Source organism: Mytilus galloprovincialis, chromosome 12, assembly GCF_965363235.1.
Source record: "Mytilus galloprovincialis chromosome 12, xbMytGall1.hap1.1, whole genome shotgun sequence".
Taxonomy (NCBI): domain Eukaryota; kingdom Metazoa; phylum Mollusca; class Bivalvia; order Mytilida; family Mytilidae; genus Mytilus; species Mytilus galloprovincialis.
In genome coordinates this window covers 25,442,275-25,462,700 of record NC_134849.1, presented here as the reverse complement: position 1 = coordinate 25,462,700, position 20,426 = coordinate 25,442,275, and the positions used below count along the sequence as shown (strand labels likewise).

Genomic DNA, 20,426 nt, shown 5'->3' with positions numbered 1-20,426 from the left:
AATTAGGGGCCAAAAAGGGGCCCAAATAAGCATTTTCTTGGTTTTCGCACTATAACTTTAGTTTAAGTAAATAGAACTCTATGTAATTTTGACACAAGGTTTATGACCACAAAAGGAAGGTTGGGATTGATTTTGGAAGTTTTGGTCCCAACAATTTAGGAATTAGGGGCCAAAAAGGGCCCAAATAAGCATTTTCTTCATTCTCGCACTATAACTTTAGTTTAAGTAAATAGAAATCTATGTAATTTTGACACAAGATTTATGACCACAAAGAAGGTTGGGATTGATTTTGGGAGTTTTGGTTCAAACTGTTTAGGAATTAGGGGCCAAAAAAGGGCCCAAATAAGCATTATTCTTGGTTTTCGCACAATAACTTTAGTTTAAGTAAACATAAATCTATGAAATTTAAACACAAGGTTTATGGCCATAAAAGGAAGGATGGGATTGGTTTTAAGAGTTTTGGTCCCAACAGTTTAGGAATAAGGGGCCCAAATCGGGGTCCAAAATTGAACTTTGTTTGATTTCATCAAAAATTGAATAATTGGGGTTTTTTGATATGCCGAATCTAACTGTGTATGTAGATTCTTAATTTTTGGTCCCGTTTTCAAATTGGTCTACATTAAGGTCCAAAGGGTCCAAAATTAAACTTAGTTTGATTTTAACAAAAATTGAATCCTTGGGGGTTCTTTGATATGCTGAATCTAAACATGTACTTAGATTTTTGATTATGGGCCCAGTTTTCAAGTTGGTCCAAATCAGGATCCAAAATTATTATATTAAGTATTGTGCAATAGCAAGAAATTTTCAATTGCACAGTATTCAGCAATAGCAAGAAATGTTCAATTGCACAGTATTGTGCAATAGCAAGAAATGTTCAATTGCACAGTATTGCACAATAGCAAGAAATCTTCAATTGCACAGTATTGTTCAATTTTTCTCATTTCAGATTTCATAAATAAAAAGAAAATTTCTTCCAACATTTTTTTGAAAGGATTAATATTCAACAGCATAGTGAATTGCTCAAAGGCAAAAATCAAATTTTAAGTTTATTAGACCACATTCATTTGGTGTCAGAAACCTATGCTGTGTCAACTATTTAATCACAATCCAAATTTAGAGCTGAATCCAGCTTGAATGTTGTGTCCATACTTGCCCCAACTGTTCAGGTTTCAACCTCTGCGGTCGTATAAAGCTGCGCCCTGCGGAGCATCTGGTTTGGCTTTTATCTCAAAAACTAAAGCTTTAAGAGCAAATCTGTCACAGGGTGTAATTGTTCAATAGGTGAAAATATATCAGCCCTGAAATTTTCAGACCAATAGAACAACCCATTGTTGGGTTGCTGCCACTGAATTGGTAGTTTAAATGAAATTTTGCAGTTTTACGTTATTATTTTGAATATCATTATAGATAGATATAAACTATAAACAGCAAAATGATCAGCAAATTAAGATCTACAAAAAAGTTAACATGACCAAAATTGTCAATTGAACCCTTCAGGAGTTATTGCCCTTGAAGACAATTCTACACAATTTGTTTATCAAGTTTAAATTTAAACATTTAAAAATCGTCTCTTCTGAAATACAGTGAGCAATTTAGACTCTTGAGAGCCTCTTGTTTTGGTTGGATTTCTAACAGAAGTTGTATTAAGACCTGTTTGCACTGCAAATTAGAACGAAAATCCTTTAAGAAAAATAGAAAATAGAGTAAGTGGTGTACTGAAATTTCAAAATATTGATTCCAATGGGTGTTAGCGCTGAGTTGGAGGATTCAAAAATCCTTTTTGAAATCCTAGTTTTTCTTAAACTGTAAACCATTCAGTTTTCCAAGCACTCTGCTATTCTTTTTTTTATAAAAATAAAAAGAATGTTTTTTCTTTTACAAATTGTGACTAGGATAGAGAGTTGTCTCATTAACACCTATACCACATCTTATATCTATATAAAAGCTTAATTAGGCACTATTTGGTAATGATTCATAATTTATTGGTCCCACACAGGATAAGAAATTTTGTTTTTACTTCTTGGCAACTTATAATCCAGTGTTACATGATAACTCCCTAAATTTACTATATTTGTAGGTTGTGGGTAGTATGGATGCCCATCCTAGTCGATACTCAGCCACCGTCCGTGTTCAGCAACATAGACAGGAAATTATCCAAGAGTTGTCTTCCATGGTTAGAGAATTGCTCATACAGTTTTACAAGGCAACCAGATTCAAACCAACGAGAATTATCTTTTACAGAGATGGCGTCAGTGAAGGACAATTTCAACAAGTAAGGCACTGTCATGTTACTGTAAATTCAGAAATTATTACCTTCATTTATAATTGCGATTTTGTTATTTAAGACAAAATATGATTTTAATTTTTGCCATATTGAGTTTAATTCATATAAAAAAATATTGTGATTTTAACCCTGTTGAATTTTTTCGCAATAATAAAAACATCACAATAATTTCTGAATTTACACTATCTGTAGACCCGCCATACTAAGCAAGGACTATATAGTTATTATTGTATATGTTCAGTTTTGTGTGACCACACTTTATTAGCTAAATCTGTGACTGTATGTCCATTCTTTGTATGCTAAATGAGTGATTATATTTCATTTAAGATTTCAGAGACTGTGTATTATTACCTAATTTCATTTTTCAAATATTTTATTTTGAAATTTACTGAATTTTGGGATTTTCTAAAATATACCATAACAAGGACTTGAACATATCTACCAGTAATGGAGTGGGTATGAGGTCAGTTTAATATATGTTCAGGTTGTATCATTGTTTGTTTTTGAAAAGTATAATAATTAGGGCCCCGCCGACGGCGGGTCGCCCTATAGTGATCAGTCTGTCCGTCCGTCTGTCCGTCCGTCCGTCCGTCCGTAACACTTTCGTGTCCGCTCCATATCTAGAGAACCGTTATGATTTCATACTTAATACTTAACATGATTATTAACCAACACCAGAGGGTGTGTCATGTTGTATGTACAACTTCCTAGGTCAAAGGTCAAGGTCAAAAACTTTGGTTTCAGTTGACAACCCCGTGTCCTGTGGTGAAGATCGTGTCCGCTCCATATCTAGATAACCATTATGATTTCAAAGTTTATACTTGACATCCATTTTAACAACCACCAGAGGGTGTGTCATGATGTATGTACAACTTCCTAGGTCAAAGGTCAAGGTCAAAAACTTTGGTTTCGAGTTGACAATCCTGTGTCCTGTGGTGAAGATCGTGTCCGCTCCATATCTAGATAATCGTTATGATTTCAAAGTATATACTTGTCATACATTTTAACCACCACCAGAGGGCGTGTCATGATGTATGTACAACTTCCTAGGTCAAAGGTCAACGTCAAAAAAACTTTGGTTTCAGTTGACAACCCTGTGTCCTGTGGTGAAGATTGTGTCCGCTCTATATCTTGAAAACCGTTATGATTTCAAATATTATACTTGACATCTATTTTAACCAACACCAGAGGGTGTGTCATGATATATGTACCACTTCCTAGGTCAAAGGTCTGTTGGTCTGTCCATCGCTAACAAATTTGATCTACATTATATTTTGAGAGGACAGCTGTTATTATTTCATACTTTATACCTGACAAACATTTTCAACTTAACATATATATTAACCAACACAAGAGAATGTGTCATAATGTATGCATCCTAGGTCTAAGATCGGTCTGTCGGTCTGTCCATCTGTTCGTTGTTCTTAACAAAATGTGTCCGTTCTACCTCTCGAGAACCATTAATATTTCATACTTTATACTTGGTGGGTCATAATATATTGAAGGCATAATTCTAAAAATATGTGACAAATATCAATTGGGCAGCACCTTTAAACATATTGTTCAAACATCAATCCATATATCCAGAAGTCACCTTAGAGTAGTAATCAATGAGTTCACATCATGCAGTCATATCACTATTATACTATGAAAGTAAGATGAGAATATTTATCAGTTTTAACTTAAAATCTTAGATCAAAATCACACATGAGACTATGTAATAACTTCAAATAATGCTTCATATCAGATTATCCATACAACTTATTTACCCCACGTTATTGACAGCGGGGCCCACAGAGATGGCTCCCATCTCAATGATATCTAGTTATATCATTAATGTTGCAAAAAAGCAAAAAATAACCTTAGTTATTTCCTGGTATTAGCATCAAAATGTGTTGAATTCTACATTTGATATTTGACATTGAACTACAAAATGTGTTTCCTCTTCAGGTGCTGTACCACGAGTTACGAGCTGTGAGAGAAGCCTGTATGAAGCTTGAGATGGGCTACCAGCCTGGTATTACCTTCATCGTTGTACAGAAGAGACATCACACTAGATTGTTCTGTGCCGACAGGAAGGATCAGATTGGACGAAGTGGGAACATTCCAGCCGGTACCACTGTGGATGTAGGCATCACACATCCTACAGAGTTTGACTTCTACTTATGTAGTCATGCTGGAATCCAGGTAAAGTTTCAAACAAAATGAGAGATTCATGGTATTTACAGCTTATTTCCTAATGCATGTAGAGCAAGACTTTGGTTAGCTTGCCTGCTTTGTTTGTATATTGTACAATTATATTGGGATAACCTCCAATTAAATTTAAATATGATATATACAGGTTTACCTATGTCTATTTATACTGTTTGAAGATGACAATTTTAATTACAAAGCTTGAATTGACATTTATACAAACAAAACAAGCAAGCCAACCAAAGTTTTACTCTACAAGCTGTAGGAAATTAGCTGTAATCCTTTCACACTTAGTACACTCTCCAAGTTCATAATCTGTGATGCTGCAAAAATGATTTTTTTCCACATCACTGTCCATTGTCACAATCACCAGATACAATTCCTCTGTTTAGAAAGGAAAAATATAATCTTAAAATGAGTAACACTTGCTTTCCTTATGTAGAAAACAGCAATTGTGTTGATATGTTGTGGATTAAAAGTCACTTCTTTGGAAAAGTAGATAAAACAAATGACTGCTGCATAAACTGGCAAATTGTGATGATTTAAACTACAGCTGTCTAGGAAATAAATTTACAGAAAATATAATTTATTTTCGTTCTTGGTTTCTATGTCTCTAAAATAGCCATCTAAAATCAGTTTTAACATTTCTCTACTCTTTTCTTTCTGATCATTAGTTTAAGTTAAATTTCTATTCCTGGGGGCCATATAAAAATAAGATGTCAAATTGCCAATTAGACTATTATCCATAAGAGACAAATTAAAATTAACAGCTATTGGTAATCATATGACCTTAAACAGTAATCAAAATCCATACAGCATAGTCAGCTATAATATGCATTGAAATGACAAATGTAAAACAATTTAAAGTAGAAAATAACAGCCAAATTAATGTACAATATAATAAACGAAAAACAAATATAATGTACAGCAATAAATGACAACCACTGAATAAAATGCTCCTGTCATGGGACAGTCACATACAGAATGTGACAGGGCGGTAAACTAGTTTTTAAGCACAAGCTCTCCCCTAACTTTTGACAGTGGTGTAACATGTATGTTTACTGCAACTTTAAGCAAACTCAGTTAGGTACAACTGTATTGTATTGATTCTATACAACATTTGAATTACAGTTGAATTACTGGTACACAATTTTATTCTTTCTACGTAACAGGGTACCAGTCGACCTTCACATTACCATGTATTGTGGGATGACAACAGGTTCAATGCAGATGAACTTCAGATGTTAACTTATCAGTTATGTCACACTTATGTTAGATGTACAAGGAGTGTGTCCATTCCAGCACCTGCTTATTATGCACATCTTGTGGCCTTCAGAGCACGTTATCATCTAGTCGAGAAAGAACACGATAGGTAAGGCATTGATGTTTTTGTGTCCATTTGTTGCTGAAGGATGTAATATGTTATTCCCCTGTTTGACTGGTGTAAGTACCAACTCTTCACCTTGGATTTCAATAATTTAGTGGTCTCTTCACAGTGGTTGAATACTATAAGTATAGAAAAGGAGATGTGGTATGATTACAATGAGACAACTCTCCACATGAGACCAAAATGACACAAATTAACAACTATAGGTCACTGTACGGCCTTCAACAATGAGCAAAGCACATACCGCATAGTCAGCTATAAAAGGCCCTGAAATGACAACGTAAAACAATTAGTCTACTGTCAAACCTTAATGTGGGGAGATTACTTTTATCTCAATTGACAGCATTGCAAGTTTTCCTGAACCACAGGGGTCCAAATTAACCAAATTAGCCACCTGGGCTACTAGACTTGAAAATCAGTTAGCCCAGACAAAAAGTCAGTAGCCCACATAATTTAACTATCACCGGTGAAGCCCGCAAAGCGGGCTGAACTTCCTAGGGGGGTTTGGGGGCATCCCCCCCCAAGAAAATTTTGAAATTTTAGACTCAAAATCCTGCATTCTGAGTATACCTGGAGGTGATTAAGATGCCGTGGAAAAAGTTATTTTTTTCTTATCTTTGTTGTTGACTTCAATTAAATTTCATTAAAAAAAAATCATTTGCAAAATGGGAATCTTCATGCCCTGTGAACAAGATTTTTTACATATCTTTTAAAGACAACTAAAGAATTCTCTGTTCTGGAATACATGTAGATGATAGATGAAATATTTCATTTTATTTCTATAATAATCTAATTTATTAAATATCTTGGTCGATTCATTTTGCGTATTAAACTACGTACATTTGTAAACAAATGACCCCCCTTTTTTCTAGACTATTTCACGTATTCCAAAAGCGTTGTCATGAACTTGATATCTTCTCTGATTTTCTTTTTTTTTTGTAAACTGTTCAGTTAGTAAGGAACATAAATCATTTTTAACTATAAATGTTATTTATTGTGGTCGACAATACTCTACTTTCGTTTTTGACCTTCATTCTCTGTACACCACGTGGGTTTTAAAAATGTAACTACAAAAGGTACTGTTTTCCAGATTCTTAACAGCATTATATACATGTATATCATACTTTCTTTTATTTGACTGATATTACTTCATGACATGCTATTGTCATCTTCCCTGACTTTCTTCGCTTTCTTGTAGCCAAAATTGTGATTGCTTCATATTGTTAATTGTTAATGACCATCGGAACACCTCTTTTGTTATCCTTGCAAGCATACGATACATTCCGACTTTAAATAGACGACCAATCGGTGACCTGAATTAATGTGAACTATATTTAGTCACAGGTAAACACTGATTTGACATCCTTATTTATCGCGACATGACTTTGAATAATGATGTAATACATTTTAAAAAGATTTTTCTTTTTGAATTTAAATTTTTGTCCGTGAAGTAGTCAGTACTTGGAGTCACGGTAAATGGCGGATTTCAGTCAGTCAAAAACTTGTTTTCAATTCGCCACCTGGGCTACCACAACTGAGTAAAAAGATCGCCCAGGTCAATTTCTGGTCGCCATTGGCGACTGGGCGACCGTTCATTTTTTTCCCTGAACCATGTTTTCTACATTTACTCGAGCTAACTCGACTAACAAGAAATGGCCACCTTGATAAAATCAAGAGCCCTGAAAGTGGCAGTAAACTCCAACCAACAAATTAACATATAGAAATTTCCTTTCAAATGTAGTCTTCAGAACTATTGGAATTGCTACAATTAGGATTCAGGTCTTGGTATGCAGTGGGAATAAAGTTGAAGATTTTCTTCTGTGCATCAAGAATTTATTGGATTTTTGTTTTCTGTAATGCAATTTCAATAAAAAAAAAAATTTAAATTATGCCCCACTTTATGCCCCATTTATTTTTTCTGGTCAACGTTCATTCATCTGTCCATCTGTCCGCTTCAGGTTAAAGTTTTTGGTTGAGGTAGTTTTTGATGAAGTTGAAGTCCAATCTACTTGAAACTTAGTAAACATGTTCCCATATTATTTGATCTTTTTAATTTTAATGCCAAATTAGAGATTTTATCCGTTTTTCATTGTCCACTGAACATAGAAAATGATAGTGCAGATGATGCATCCGTGTACTTTGGGACACCTTCTTGTTTATTCTGGAAATATTTGGGTGAGAAAATCAAGTTATAGGTGTAATACCACCATTGATTTTCCCCTATTAGTCTTTGTTAAATTTGCACTTTTCAAAAAAATGTGCAGAATTTATCTTTGTTTCAAATAAAGAAATACTTGGCATGAGTAAAGTTTTATCCTGTCCAGTACTATAGAAAAAAATTCACATAACTTTTCATTGCATATAAGAAAATAACCATCATTGGAAGTTAACCAATCAAATGTCTCCCCTTATTTTATCTGTGTACAAGGTTTAGTCACCATGTAACCTCAAGATTACAAAATTTTCTATACAAATCCCAAATAAAAAATAATGGTGTTTTGAAATACCCAAGACATATGTTTATGATACAGAAATGTTTTTACTGCAGTAAAATGTAGGATTAATTACCTACAACTGTCAAATTCAAGGGAATATTTTTTTAGACCTACTTTCGTATACAACCGGATGTGACGTACCATGATTTGGTGGTATTACACCTATAGGTTACTTTAATAGGTTATTGTCACAAAGTTTAGGAAATGAAATATCTTTTCATTTGTTTATTGTAGCGGTGAAGGCAGTCGTCATTCTGATAACAGTGAAGACAGAACACCATCTGCAATGGCAAGAGCAGTCACGGTTCATCCAGACACCACAAAAGTCATGTACTTTGCCTAGAACAAGAAAGATCCAAAGTTTTCACAGGGCATTTCGATCTCAAACCCAGTTGTAGAATCATTGTTCAACACAAGTGCTTAAATACATTATAATTATGTGTCAAACATGGGAACTATGCCATTTTGAAAATTTTCATAAACACATTATATTTATGTGTCAAAAAAGGGAGCTAAGCCATTTTGGAAATTGTCATCCTATGAACAAATGCTCTTAATTGTTGGATATTGTTAGCGTTATTCATATATAAGGCCGGGAATGTATATAGTATTTTATTTTGTGCATATGTTATTTCTATATAAGGTTGAGCCTCTTTGTAAGTTGTATGTAGAATTCCTCTAATTTTGTCAATTTTTGCATCCATTTTGATTTCCTTACTTTTGACAATTTTATCACAGTTTTTATCATTTTGAAGAGAAAACAAAAGTGATAAATTTAGAGGAAGAGAACGAAGGTTGACTGTAATTATTAAATTATTTATTGATTTTATTGCAGTATTTCATTATTTCTTAGTTGACAGTTCTAATAAAAATTTATGGAAAAAATTACTTCTTGAGAAAGAAAGAAATGTTAGCTAAGGAAAATGTTAGTCTGTATAATGACCGAATCACCCGTTATATTTTATCTTTTATTTAATCATTGAGTAAGATTAAGACACGACAACATGTGTTTGTTGTATCTTCATGGTCTAGAGGAAACCTAATGTTATTATAATTACAATGTAGAAATGATTTTAAACTTTTTCTTGAAGTTGTAATTTTGTTAAACTTTTTGCCTGGAATCAAATTTTAAAATCGTGTATTGAAATTATTACGTTGATAGAATTTTCTTGTGCCTCAGGTTAAATTTGCCTGTAAGACAGATTTTCTTTGTCTTTTGATGTGATCATGAAATAATGAACTTCAGATTTTTTTTCAACATCGCTGGGGTACTTTTTGAAATTATTAACTTTTAATTTGGTTCAAAATGAGATCATATATAAGGTTAGAAAATGATTTTTCGTCACCATTTAAATATTTGATTTTGAGAAATATAATTTTGAGTTAATTATATCATGGTGCTGTAATTAACAAAATTGATATAAACAGCAATAGTGATGTATTATCTTGATTGATCATTGTGGTAATTTTATATATTTGTATATACTGGTAAGAAAAAGATAATTGTTAGTTTATTGACCTTTGACATTGACCTTTGACTTTTTTGTTTAAAATTTAAATTTTTGTTGTACTTTAGTTTCAATATAGTAACTCTGTTGTGAATTTTTTTCAGTAGAAAAAAATTGATGTTTGTCTTTACACAAACTTGTTTGAAATAGTAAATAGGTTGCAATATGAATTCAAGTTTTGGTTTTTGTCGAGCCTGCAACTTTTGTTGCAGAAAGCTCGACATAGGGATAGTGATCCGGCGGCGGCGGCGGCTACGGCGGCGGCAACGGCGGCGGTGTTAGCTCACTTCTTAAAAGCTTTATATTTTAGAAGTTGGAAGACCTGGATGCTTCATACTTTGTATATAGATGCTTCATGTTACGAAGTTTCCGTCAGTCACATGTCCAATGTCCTTGACCTCATTTTCATGGTTCAGTGACCACTTGAAAAAAAAGTTCAAATTTTTTGTAATGTTGAATTCTCTCTTATTATAAGTAATAGGATAACTATATTTGATGTGTGCGTACCTTGCAAGGTCCTCATGCCCGTCAGACAGTTTTCACTTGACCTCGACCTCATTTCATGGATCAGTGAACAAGGTTAAGTTTTGGTGGTCAAGTCCATATCTCAGATACTATAAGCAATAGGGCTAGTATATTCGGTGTATGGAAGGACTGTAAGGTGTACATGTCCAACTGGCAGGTGTCATCTGACCTTGACCTCATTTTCATGGTTCAGTGGTTATAGTTAAATTTTTGTGTTTTGGTCTCTTTTTCTCATACCATATGCAATAGGTCTACTATATTTGTTGTATGGAATGATTGTTAAGTGTACATGTCTAGCGGGCAGATGTCATGTGACCTTGACCTCATTTTCATGGTTCAGTGGTCAAAGTTAAGTTTTTGAGTTTTGGTCTTTTTATCTAATGCTATATGCCATAGGTCAACTATATTTGGTGTATGGAAATATTTTATGATCTTTATGTCAGTCGAGCAGGTTTTATTTAACCGTGACCTCATTTTCACGGTTCATTGCACAGTGTTAAGTTTTTGTGTTTTGGTCTATTTTTCTTAAACTATAAGTAATGTGTCAACTATATATGTTGTATAGAAGCATTGTTAGCTGTACCTGTCTGCCTGGCATGGTTCATCTGACCTGGACCTCTTTTTCAAGGTTCATTGGTCTTTGTTTAGTTATCTTGGTTAATGTAAAGTTTATGTGACAGTTGTAATAAAGCTTAGATTTATACTTAAGACTATCAACATAATATCAATGATTAGTATAGAAGGCGAGACATTTCAGCATGTGCACTCTTGTTATACCAGTTAAGTAATTTGGGAAAATTAAAACTAAAATTAGAATAAATTTTTTTTTTTAAATTCTTGGATTACATGCAAAAATTTGCAATTAAAAATTGAAGAAATTTTGTAAAACTAACAATTATTTTTACAAGACTTATAGGTTTGTATGGAGAATTCATATCAGAGTATTTTAATCATTCCTTTCATATTTGTGGAAATTATTATTCATTGAACATAATTTTTTTTTTTTTAGATTTTATCCTTTCTACTTTTGTCTTTTAAGAAATCTTCCAATCTCTATGAAAAGTAAAAAAAAAAAATTAAAAAATTGCTTTTTACTGAGCTTATAAAAATTAGTTCACAGTTATCCCCACTTTGATCTTTTTGTTGAATGTTTTTTATGTTTTCAACTTGTATAACCAATATGTGGTGTTTAACATTTATCAATATTTTTTAGTCTCCCCCCCCTAAAATACACCAAATTAACTTCTATGATAAATATAAAACATTTCTTTAACTAAACAAAAGTAAAAGTTTCTAAATGTTATTATGTTACCACCATGTTGTCTTAACCATAAAAGTATAAAACTGTGGACAATTTCTTCCTGCTTAAATCATTTATTGGATTCTGTTTTTTTTTTTTTTTTTTTTTTAGATATATTTAGTTCTTTAGTCCCACCTCTTGTCGTTATTCTTTTATCCACCAAATATTTAACCACCAGCAGGGGAGGTATGTCTTCCTTTATCCAATCATTTTGTAGTCCCGCTAAATTTTCTCTGGAGATTGTACATTGAGGCTCAAAGATTGTATCAGAAACAGTGAAAAATCAATTCACAATTAAATATGTATTTGAGCGGTTAGGAAAATCCAGCATTCTTCATGCATTACATTGTCATTCATACAACCTAAAAAAAAATCATGCTTTGAAAAAGTCATTATAAGGTTTCAAAGATGTCTTCCATCTTGTAGATTGTGCCTTGAATCATTCAGATTTTGTCATGCATATAGAAACAGAAAGAATTTGATTAGAATACAGAATTTGTAATTATATTTAATAGAAGTTGGAATTGACAAAAAGTTTGATAACTGACTTATCAGGAAACTTGTGTGTGTTTAAAGAAAAACAAGAGTTACTTAGAATTGCAAGTATCACCAATGAGCCTCAATGTTCAATTTTTGTATATAGAAAATAGTTATGCATGTATAAATTGCAGAATTATTATAAATCATCAAAAATTTCCAAATTCATTAGAAGCAGCCCAATATTTACCAAGCCTTAATTTACACCAAATCAATCTATAAAGCCAAGTAACCTGTTCTTATCAGCAATAATAGTTGAATAATGGCAGACGATCATTCATATTTTTTACAGGTCATATTGCAAAAAAATATCATATCATCAAATTTACTGAGATTAAAATTTATAGTACTTATGTTTTGTTTGTTCAGGACTTAAAATGTAAAATGTTCTGATATTATTTTTCATTGCAAATTAAAAGCATACAAACTCAGCTTGTCTAATCACCAAAGAAAATTATACATAGGTTTTTGATTGGTTTACTTGCATGACTTGAAAAAAGTTGAATGGTACAGATAATCTGATTGGTGAAAAAATAATCTTAAGTGCCATATATGGAGATGTTTTTTTTTTTTGTCTAGTCATGATACAAGGTCAGCTGCATTCCAGTGTTTTAAGAAATTCAATCTTTTGATTTGATGGCTGTGATTAAAATGCAATCATGATTTTAAGGGATGTAAAACTTTTTAATTTTACATGGTTGTTTTAATAATTTTTAGACTTCAATTGTGATAAATTAACTTTTGAGTAAAATATGACAAATGTTTTTTCTTCAAAATTTATTCACATATAATGGAGTGATATATGAAATTATGTTTGAAAAAAATTTTCTACTATTGAACTTTGACAAATTCATGAAAATCCTGGCATGACAAGGTTATGAACAAGAAAAATTGCTCAAACATGAAAAAAGCAAAAAACTTACAAATTAAATATTTATCATGACAATAATGTTTTTTTTAAGTCACTAAATAATGTGTGATGTTTTTGTTGTTTCATTCCACCAACCATCCCTTAAGATAATGTAAGATGATACAATGTTAACTAGTCTTGTTGTCATGGTTGAGATTCCAGGGTCTGCTGAACAGAAAGTTTGACACATTTCTTCATGTTTAACCCCATTGTTTCAATATTTGAAGATTGGTAGAATTATTCACTGATTGATAGAGTAATTCACAAACCCTGCATATGAGTTTGTTTATGCAGAAGGTTTCAGTCTATAGATAAGGCAATCTTCTTCGCAAATATTAATTTCTATTCAAATTTTGATCAGAAGTTGAACTTCAATAATCCATGATATTCTGTTTGATTAGAAATCCTAAAGTATATCAGAGGAAGTCCCATTAAAGATTGCTGGCTATAACTATGACAACCTTTCTGTTCAGCATAAAATAATGTGGTAATTAATTGTGGTATTTTGTGAACTTGTCACATGCAACTCCATGGTCCAATCTGATTGGTACATATCATGTCATGTGACATATCTTAGACCAATCACACCATTTCAGAGTTTCCATGGTTGCAATAGCATGAAGACAAGTCTACAGGACTATTGATTTGCATATTTTATATATTTGTTTTATTTAATGTTATTGTGTGGGTGCTTTGTATAAATGTATTTGTATATAATAATCAAATTTCATTATATTTTCCATAATGATTAAAGTGTGTAAACAAATAATATTATGAAGGGTACCAAACAGTAATTTTTTATGTGAAAATAAACAAAACAATGGAGTAATTTTTAATAATATTGATTTTATTTATCATGAATATTATATAGTATCATGCTCTTTATCAAAATGGATTTTTTGTGTATTTATGTTCATGAATTGACATGATTTCCAAAGATTTTTAACGACTGAATATATGTGACCTTTAGACCTGTAAAGTTTGCATTATGCATGCTGCCATAGTAAGGCTTCCTCCTCTAGCAGTGTCAAAACTTGCCAGCATTGAATCTCATCAGACAGAGTTTGGTGGAAATAAAATAGGGACTATTTCAGAAAAAAAATGTTTTGGGGTTTAGCGGCACAAGTTTTTAGCGTGCAGTATTTATAGAATTTGATATAAAATAATCCAGGTTAGATCTTCCGCAAATGGAAATGTGAAAAGTACTTTAGCTTCATTGCAATTCTTTCTGGAATTACCAATAACAGAAAATAAATCTCAAAATCGTAACCGATAAATTTCATATACCAATATGCATTTATTAAATTTTGGAGGTGAAAACAAACCATGTTTACTAAAGAAAAGTGCATATATTGTACTGATTTTATTAAGATTACTTTGTGGATCTGTTTAAAATTAAGTCTTGAAAAGTGTATGCTTGATTTAGGTTTCTTATGATCATAATGACATGAATTGAATCTGATGGTTAAAGATCTGTTATGTAATCTCAAAACACCAAACTCTAGTCTGCAGAAAATAGTCATATCCCAACCATATCTTATCATCAAAAACATTTCAGAATAATCTAAAAGGGTAATTGAATGTTTGAGTGAATGCTTTTAACACAAAAATTTCTTGTGAACATTTTATTTTTGACCACTCTAACAGAGTAAATAATGGAGTAAATGACTATATAAAATATATCAATGAAATTCTCTATTTAGTCGGTAAACATATCTTTTTATAGCAGCTAGCTGCATTGTACACGACTAATGATTTATGATTAAAATTTGTATCTTAATTATCAATGAAAAAATTGTTGTGCTTTAAAATATGAAATCTAAAAATAACCAGATTGAAATTTGGATGTTTGTTGCTAAAAAAATCTTATTTAAAAGGACCAACACACAAAATTAGGCAGCAAAACTTATGTTTACAAAAAACAAAATACCTTGTTTTATGATTTCTAATTATTTGTAACTATCTTGATTAAAAAGTAGTTAGGACTTTACTTTTGTTTTATAAACAATAGAAGGGTCTTATTATGGCTCCCACCAAATTGATTGAGATAATTAAATATTGAATGATTTTCAGATTTGGAAATAACTTGGAAATTATAAGTTTTAATATCAATTTTTCAACATGTAGGTATTGACTTAATGTATGTAGTTATTGATTGAAAGGATAAGTTGGTAAAGGTATTCCTGTTACAAAAATTAAGGCCCATGTTGTAACCTGATATTGAAAAGGACATTTTCTGGGTCATAGATGTAATAAAATAATTAATCACATGTTTCCTGATCAATGTGAAGAGAAGATTCACTGCAAAATACAAAGACTTTTTTTTTACATCATCATCAATGCTAATATGATGAACAACAAGCTGTAAAGATCAACTTCAATAAAATCAAAAACAACAAAATATGAGAACAAAGTTCGGTTTCAGAGTAATAGCTTAAAGTTCAATTGTCATAAAAGTAGATAATAAATAGAATTCTAGTTGCTGCATATAGTCATGTAAAGAATTCAAGGAGTGTATGGCATTCAGAATGTTGAACAAACTCTTTGTAAGGTTATTCCCTACAAATGGCCTGAAAGGGTTAAAAGTCAAATAAACAAAACTGCTAGCCGTTATATGATTGGTTGGACTGGATTCTTTAAATTTTAATTTAACCTCTTAAAGGTTTAACGAATTTTTCATGAAGCATTCATAACATTACATCAATCGTTAAATAGTTTGCTCATGGATCAAATTCAATTCATTTATTGTGCAGCACACCAACAATTTATGGTATGTAACAAACTGGAATACAATCCAGTTTTAAAAAAAAAAAAAAAATCAAATTGATTCGTAATTAGATAAATATAGTGAATACTACCATCAACTAAAAATATAACTGCTGTAGAATAGGGATAAATTGGTTCCAAATCTTCATTTTATAAGGCAACTATCTTCTAAGTTTCAACTGTTTATTTGTGTGGAGATATATAATAAAGAAACAAATAGATTATAATTATCGAGGTCACTCATTGTTGAAGTAAGTTTTTGGAAGAGCTTGAAGGGTATTAAAGCAGCAGTTCTAAATATTTAACATTCCTGATAACTATCATGACCTTTGACCTTGTGAATGACGACATATTATGCAACCATTTTTAATTGTGTCACATGCCACCACCACCATTGTAATGAGACTTGCACATTATTTTTGACAAGTCTATGATAAACCCCCGTTAGACCTGCTCCACCTTTGTATGTATATTTGTGGTACCTGTTGCTTTTTACAGAGTCTATAGTATTTTAATTTAATAAAGTGTATATTACGTATGAATTTGCCTTTGTTTTGAAAGCAATTGCTTTTATGCTATCGCGTATGGCCATCTTTGTGACTTAGATCAGAGACTCCGCCCATATCAAGCCATAGTATTTTGTTAAACAGGCTCCTGGTCTGTCATTCTTTAACACCTATGTATGTTTTCTAATGCAATACATAGCTTGAAACTTTAAAAAAACGTTAGTGGATTTAAGAAGTTTCAGAATATGTTCTTGTAGATGTATTTTTGTATTTAAAGGGTCAACCGTTTGACTATCAAATAACATAGAAGTCCGAGTGAAAAAAAGTACATTTTTATAACTGCGATTCCGTTTTCCGCCGTTCGTACGATGTTTCAACAAAATATGGATTCATTTCAGTTGTTGATTTAGTATTGAAAATTTAACTGAATTATCTCCTATTAAATACGGTTTTATATGTTTAATTTGTGTTTCTTTAAGAGGTCAGGTGCTCTTGTTCATTCATAAAATTATCGTTCATTCATACATTTATCGTAAAATCAAAATCACTACACAGGTTAATGCGTAGTGTCAAATGATTACCTGTAATCTAAAAATAGACAAACTTTGTTTGCGCAAATAATTTAGCGGAACGAAACCCTTGTTGAAAACACATAACAATAAGTTCGTTTTCCTTTTCTGTCAAAACTCCGTAATATTTATCGATCACCTTACTAATGAAATAGACCCGTCCAAACGTAGTAGATGCCAAGTCGGTCCAGATGAAGAGATATTTCAATTTGGAATTTTCTAGTTGCATAGATTGAAAAAAAGTACGTCTTTTTAAATATCATGATCAAAACTGGGTATGCATAACAAATGTCAGATGAAACCATTATCCTCGTCTTTTCAGTGAACAAGTCTACTACGTTTGTTGACACTCGACGGTCCACCGTGTTAGCAATTTTATTTCACATGTTTTCGAAATATTGAAGATCATTTTTCGCAATGTTTCCTGAAAATTGATAAATGTCAAAGCAACGTAGAGCTGTTTGTTCTTGTTCGTATAATAAAATTGAGAATGGAGAATGGAAATGGGGAATGTGTCAAAGAGACAACAACCCGACCATAGAAAAACATACAACAGCAGAATGTCACCAACAGGTCTTCAATGCAGCGAAAAATTCCCGCACCCGGAGGCGTCCTTCAACTGGCCCTAAACAATACATATACTAGTTCAGTGATAACGATTTAATGTCATGTTTGTCTGTGATGACCCCCCTTTTCGGGATTGCATGATAATTATAGTTATCTCGTACCCACATGCACTTGTTTCTATCCATAGGAAGGTCGACTATCCATATAAAACTATTTTGGATAGAAACAAGTGCCTGTGCTCGTACCGCAACAGAAGGACATACATGTATATCAACTGAGCAATAATGTTTGGAACTTAGTTTTAAAAATGATGACAAAGTACCATTATGAAAATATTTTTATTAAGCTGAAATATACATTTATTCTTTACATGTTTATGTCTTGTAAGATATTTTATTTCTTTCCCGTTTTTTTAACATTTGCGTCTGGAAAGTTGAAATGTTTTAACTTAATCATTTGTGTTAATGGTTAAATATAAATTAATAATGAAAATTGTTAAAATTAAATCAATAAAGGAAATTATTGCCCAGTTACAAACACTACCAGGGGATAATCCATGATGATTTCTTTTTGAGTTCTATGTTTCAGCACATGTATATTTGACCCCAACTTTAGCCTGGTAAACGTGTTTTCTCCTTGTGAAATATAAAACATATTAAAAATGACTTTCTGCTAAAGTCTTTTATTTATATAAAGTTAAAACCTTCTTACTTCTAACTAGACAACACTCATGTCAGGTTTAATTATTATATATAAGTCCCCAAACATTAACATGACAGCAATTGCTTTTACAGCCTTTAAGGCTTTGATTAAAGCAATTGCTTTTATGCCATCGCGTATGGCCATCTTTGTGACCCAGATCAGAGACTCCGCCCAGATCAAGCCATAGTATTTTGTTAAACAGGCTCCTGGTCTGTCATTCTTTAACACCTATGTATGTTTTCTAATGCAATACATAGCTTGAAACTTTAAAAAAAACGTTAGTGGATTTAAGAAGTTTCAGAATATGTTCTTGTAGATGTATTTTTGTATTTAAAGGGTCAACCGTTTGACTATCAAATAACATAGAAGTCCGAGTGAAAAAAGGTACATTTTTATAACGGTGATTCCGTTTTCCGCCGTTCGTACGCTGTTTCAACAAAATATGGATTCATTTCAGTTGTTGATTTAGTATTGAAAATTTAACTGAATTATCTCCTATTAAATACGGCTTTATATGTTTAATTTGTGTATCTTTAAGAGGTCAGGTGCTCTTGTTCATTCATAAAATTATCGTTCATTCATACATTTATCGTAAAATCAAAATCACTACACAGGTTAATGCGTAGTGTCAAATGATTACCTGTAATCTAAAAATAGACAAACTTTGTTTGCGCAAATAATTTAGCGGAACGAAACCCTTGTTGAAAACACATAACAATAAGTTCGTTTTCCTTTTCTGTCAAAACTCCGCAATATTTATCGATCACCTTACTAAAGAAATGGACCCGTCCAAACGTAGTAGATGCCAAGTCGGTCCAGATGAAGAGATATTTCAATTTGGAATTTTCTAGTTACATAGATTGAAAAAAAGTACGTCTTTTTAAATATCATGATCAAAACTTGGTATGCATAACAAATGTCAGATGAAACCATTATCCTCGTCTTTTCAGTGAACAAGTCTACTACGTTTGTTGACACTCGACGGTCCACCGTGTTAGCAATTTTATTTCACATGTTTTCGAAATATTGAAGATCATTTTTCGCAATGTTTCCTGAAAATTGATAAATATCAAAGCAACGTAGAGCTGTTTGTTCTTGTTCGTATAATAAAATTGAGAATGGAAATGGGGAATATGTCAAAGAGACAACAACCCGACCATAGAAAAACATACAACAGCAGAAGGTCACCAGCATATCTTCAATGCAGCGAAAAATTTCCGCACCCGGAGGCGTCCTTCAGCTGGCCCCTAAACAATATATATACTAGTTCAGTGATACCGATTTAATGTCATGTTTGTCTGTGATGACCCCCCTTTTCGGGATTGCATGAGAATTATAGTTATCTCGTACCCACATGCACTTGTTGCTATCCATAGGAAGGTCGACTATCCATATAAAACTATTTTGGATAGAAACAAGTGCCTGTGCTCGTACCACATCAGATGGACACATATCAACTGAGCAATAATGTTTGGAACTTAGTTTTAAAAATGATGACAAAGTACCATTATGAAAATATTTTTATTAAGCTGAAATATACATTTATTCTTTACATGTTTTGTAAGATATTTTATTTATTTCCCGTTTTTTAACATTTGTGTCTGGAAAGTTGAAATGTTTTAACTTAATCATTTGTGTTAATGGTTAAATATAAATTAATAATGAAAATTGTTAAAATTAAATCAATAAAGGAAATTATTGCCCAGTTACAAACACTACCAGGGGATAATCCATGATGATTTCTTTTTATGCCCCACCTACGATAGTATGTTTTCTGGTCTGTGCCGTCGTTCGTCCGTTTTTCCGTCCGCTTCAGGTTAAAGTTTTTGGTCAAGGTAGTTTTTGAAGAAGTTGAAGTCCAATCAACTTGAAACTTAGTACACATGTTCCCCATGATATGATCTTTCTAATTTTAATTCCAAATTAAAGTTTTGACCCCAATTTCACGGTCCACTGAACATAGAAAATCATAGTGCGAGTGGGGCATTCGTGTACTATGGACACATTCTTGTTGAGTTATATGTTTCAGCACATGTATATTTGACCCCAACTTTAGCCTGGTAAACGTGTTGTCTCCTTGTGAAATTTAAAACATATTAAAAATGACTTTCTTCTAAAGTCTTTTATTTATATAAAGTTAAAACCTTCTTACTTCTAACTAGACAACACTCATGTCA

The 20,426-nt window shown here is 32.1% G+C and overlaps 1 protein-coding gene and 1 long non-coding RNA gene across 12 annotated transcripts in view; one reads left to right on the top strand and one right to left on the bottom strand.

Annotated features, from left to right (window-relative positions):
- Positions 1-9,336, top strand: part of LOC143055014 (protein argonaute-2-like) — a 49,348-nt gene extending 40,012 nt beyond the window's left edge. For all 11 annotated transcript variants that reach the window (XM_076228146.1, XM_076228145.1, XM_076228144.1 and 8 more), the window contains 4 exons: positions 2,078-2,272; positions 4,235-4,471; positions 5,650-5,849; positions 8,594-9,336. In XM_076228146.1, coding sequence (XP_076084261.1) covers positions 2,078-2,272; positions 4,235-4,471; positions 5,650-5,849; positions 8,594-8,702 — 741 coding nt within the window. In that variant the 3' untranslated portion in view covers positions 8,703-9,336. The remainder of the gene's footprint in view (positions 1-2,077; positions 2,273-4,234; positions 4,472-5,649; positions 5,850-8,593) is intronic.
- Positions 9,337-9,467: 131 nt separating this feature from the next.
- On the bottom strand, positions 9,468-12,139 carry LOC143055016 (uncharacterized). The gene is made up of 2 exons (XR_012971910.1): positions 11,170-12,139; positions 9,468-10,061 (listed from the first exon to the last, which is right to left on the bottom strand). It is a non-coding gene; the product is annotated as an uncharacterized LOC143055016 (long non-coding RNA).
- Positions 12,140-20,426: the final 8,287 nt, after the last annotated feature.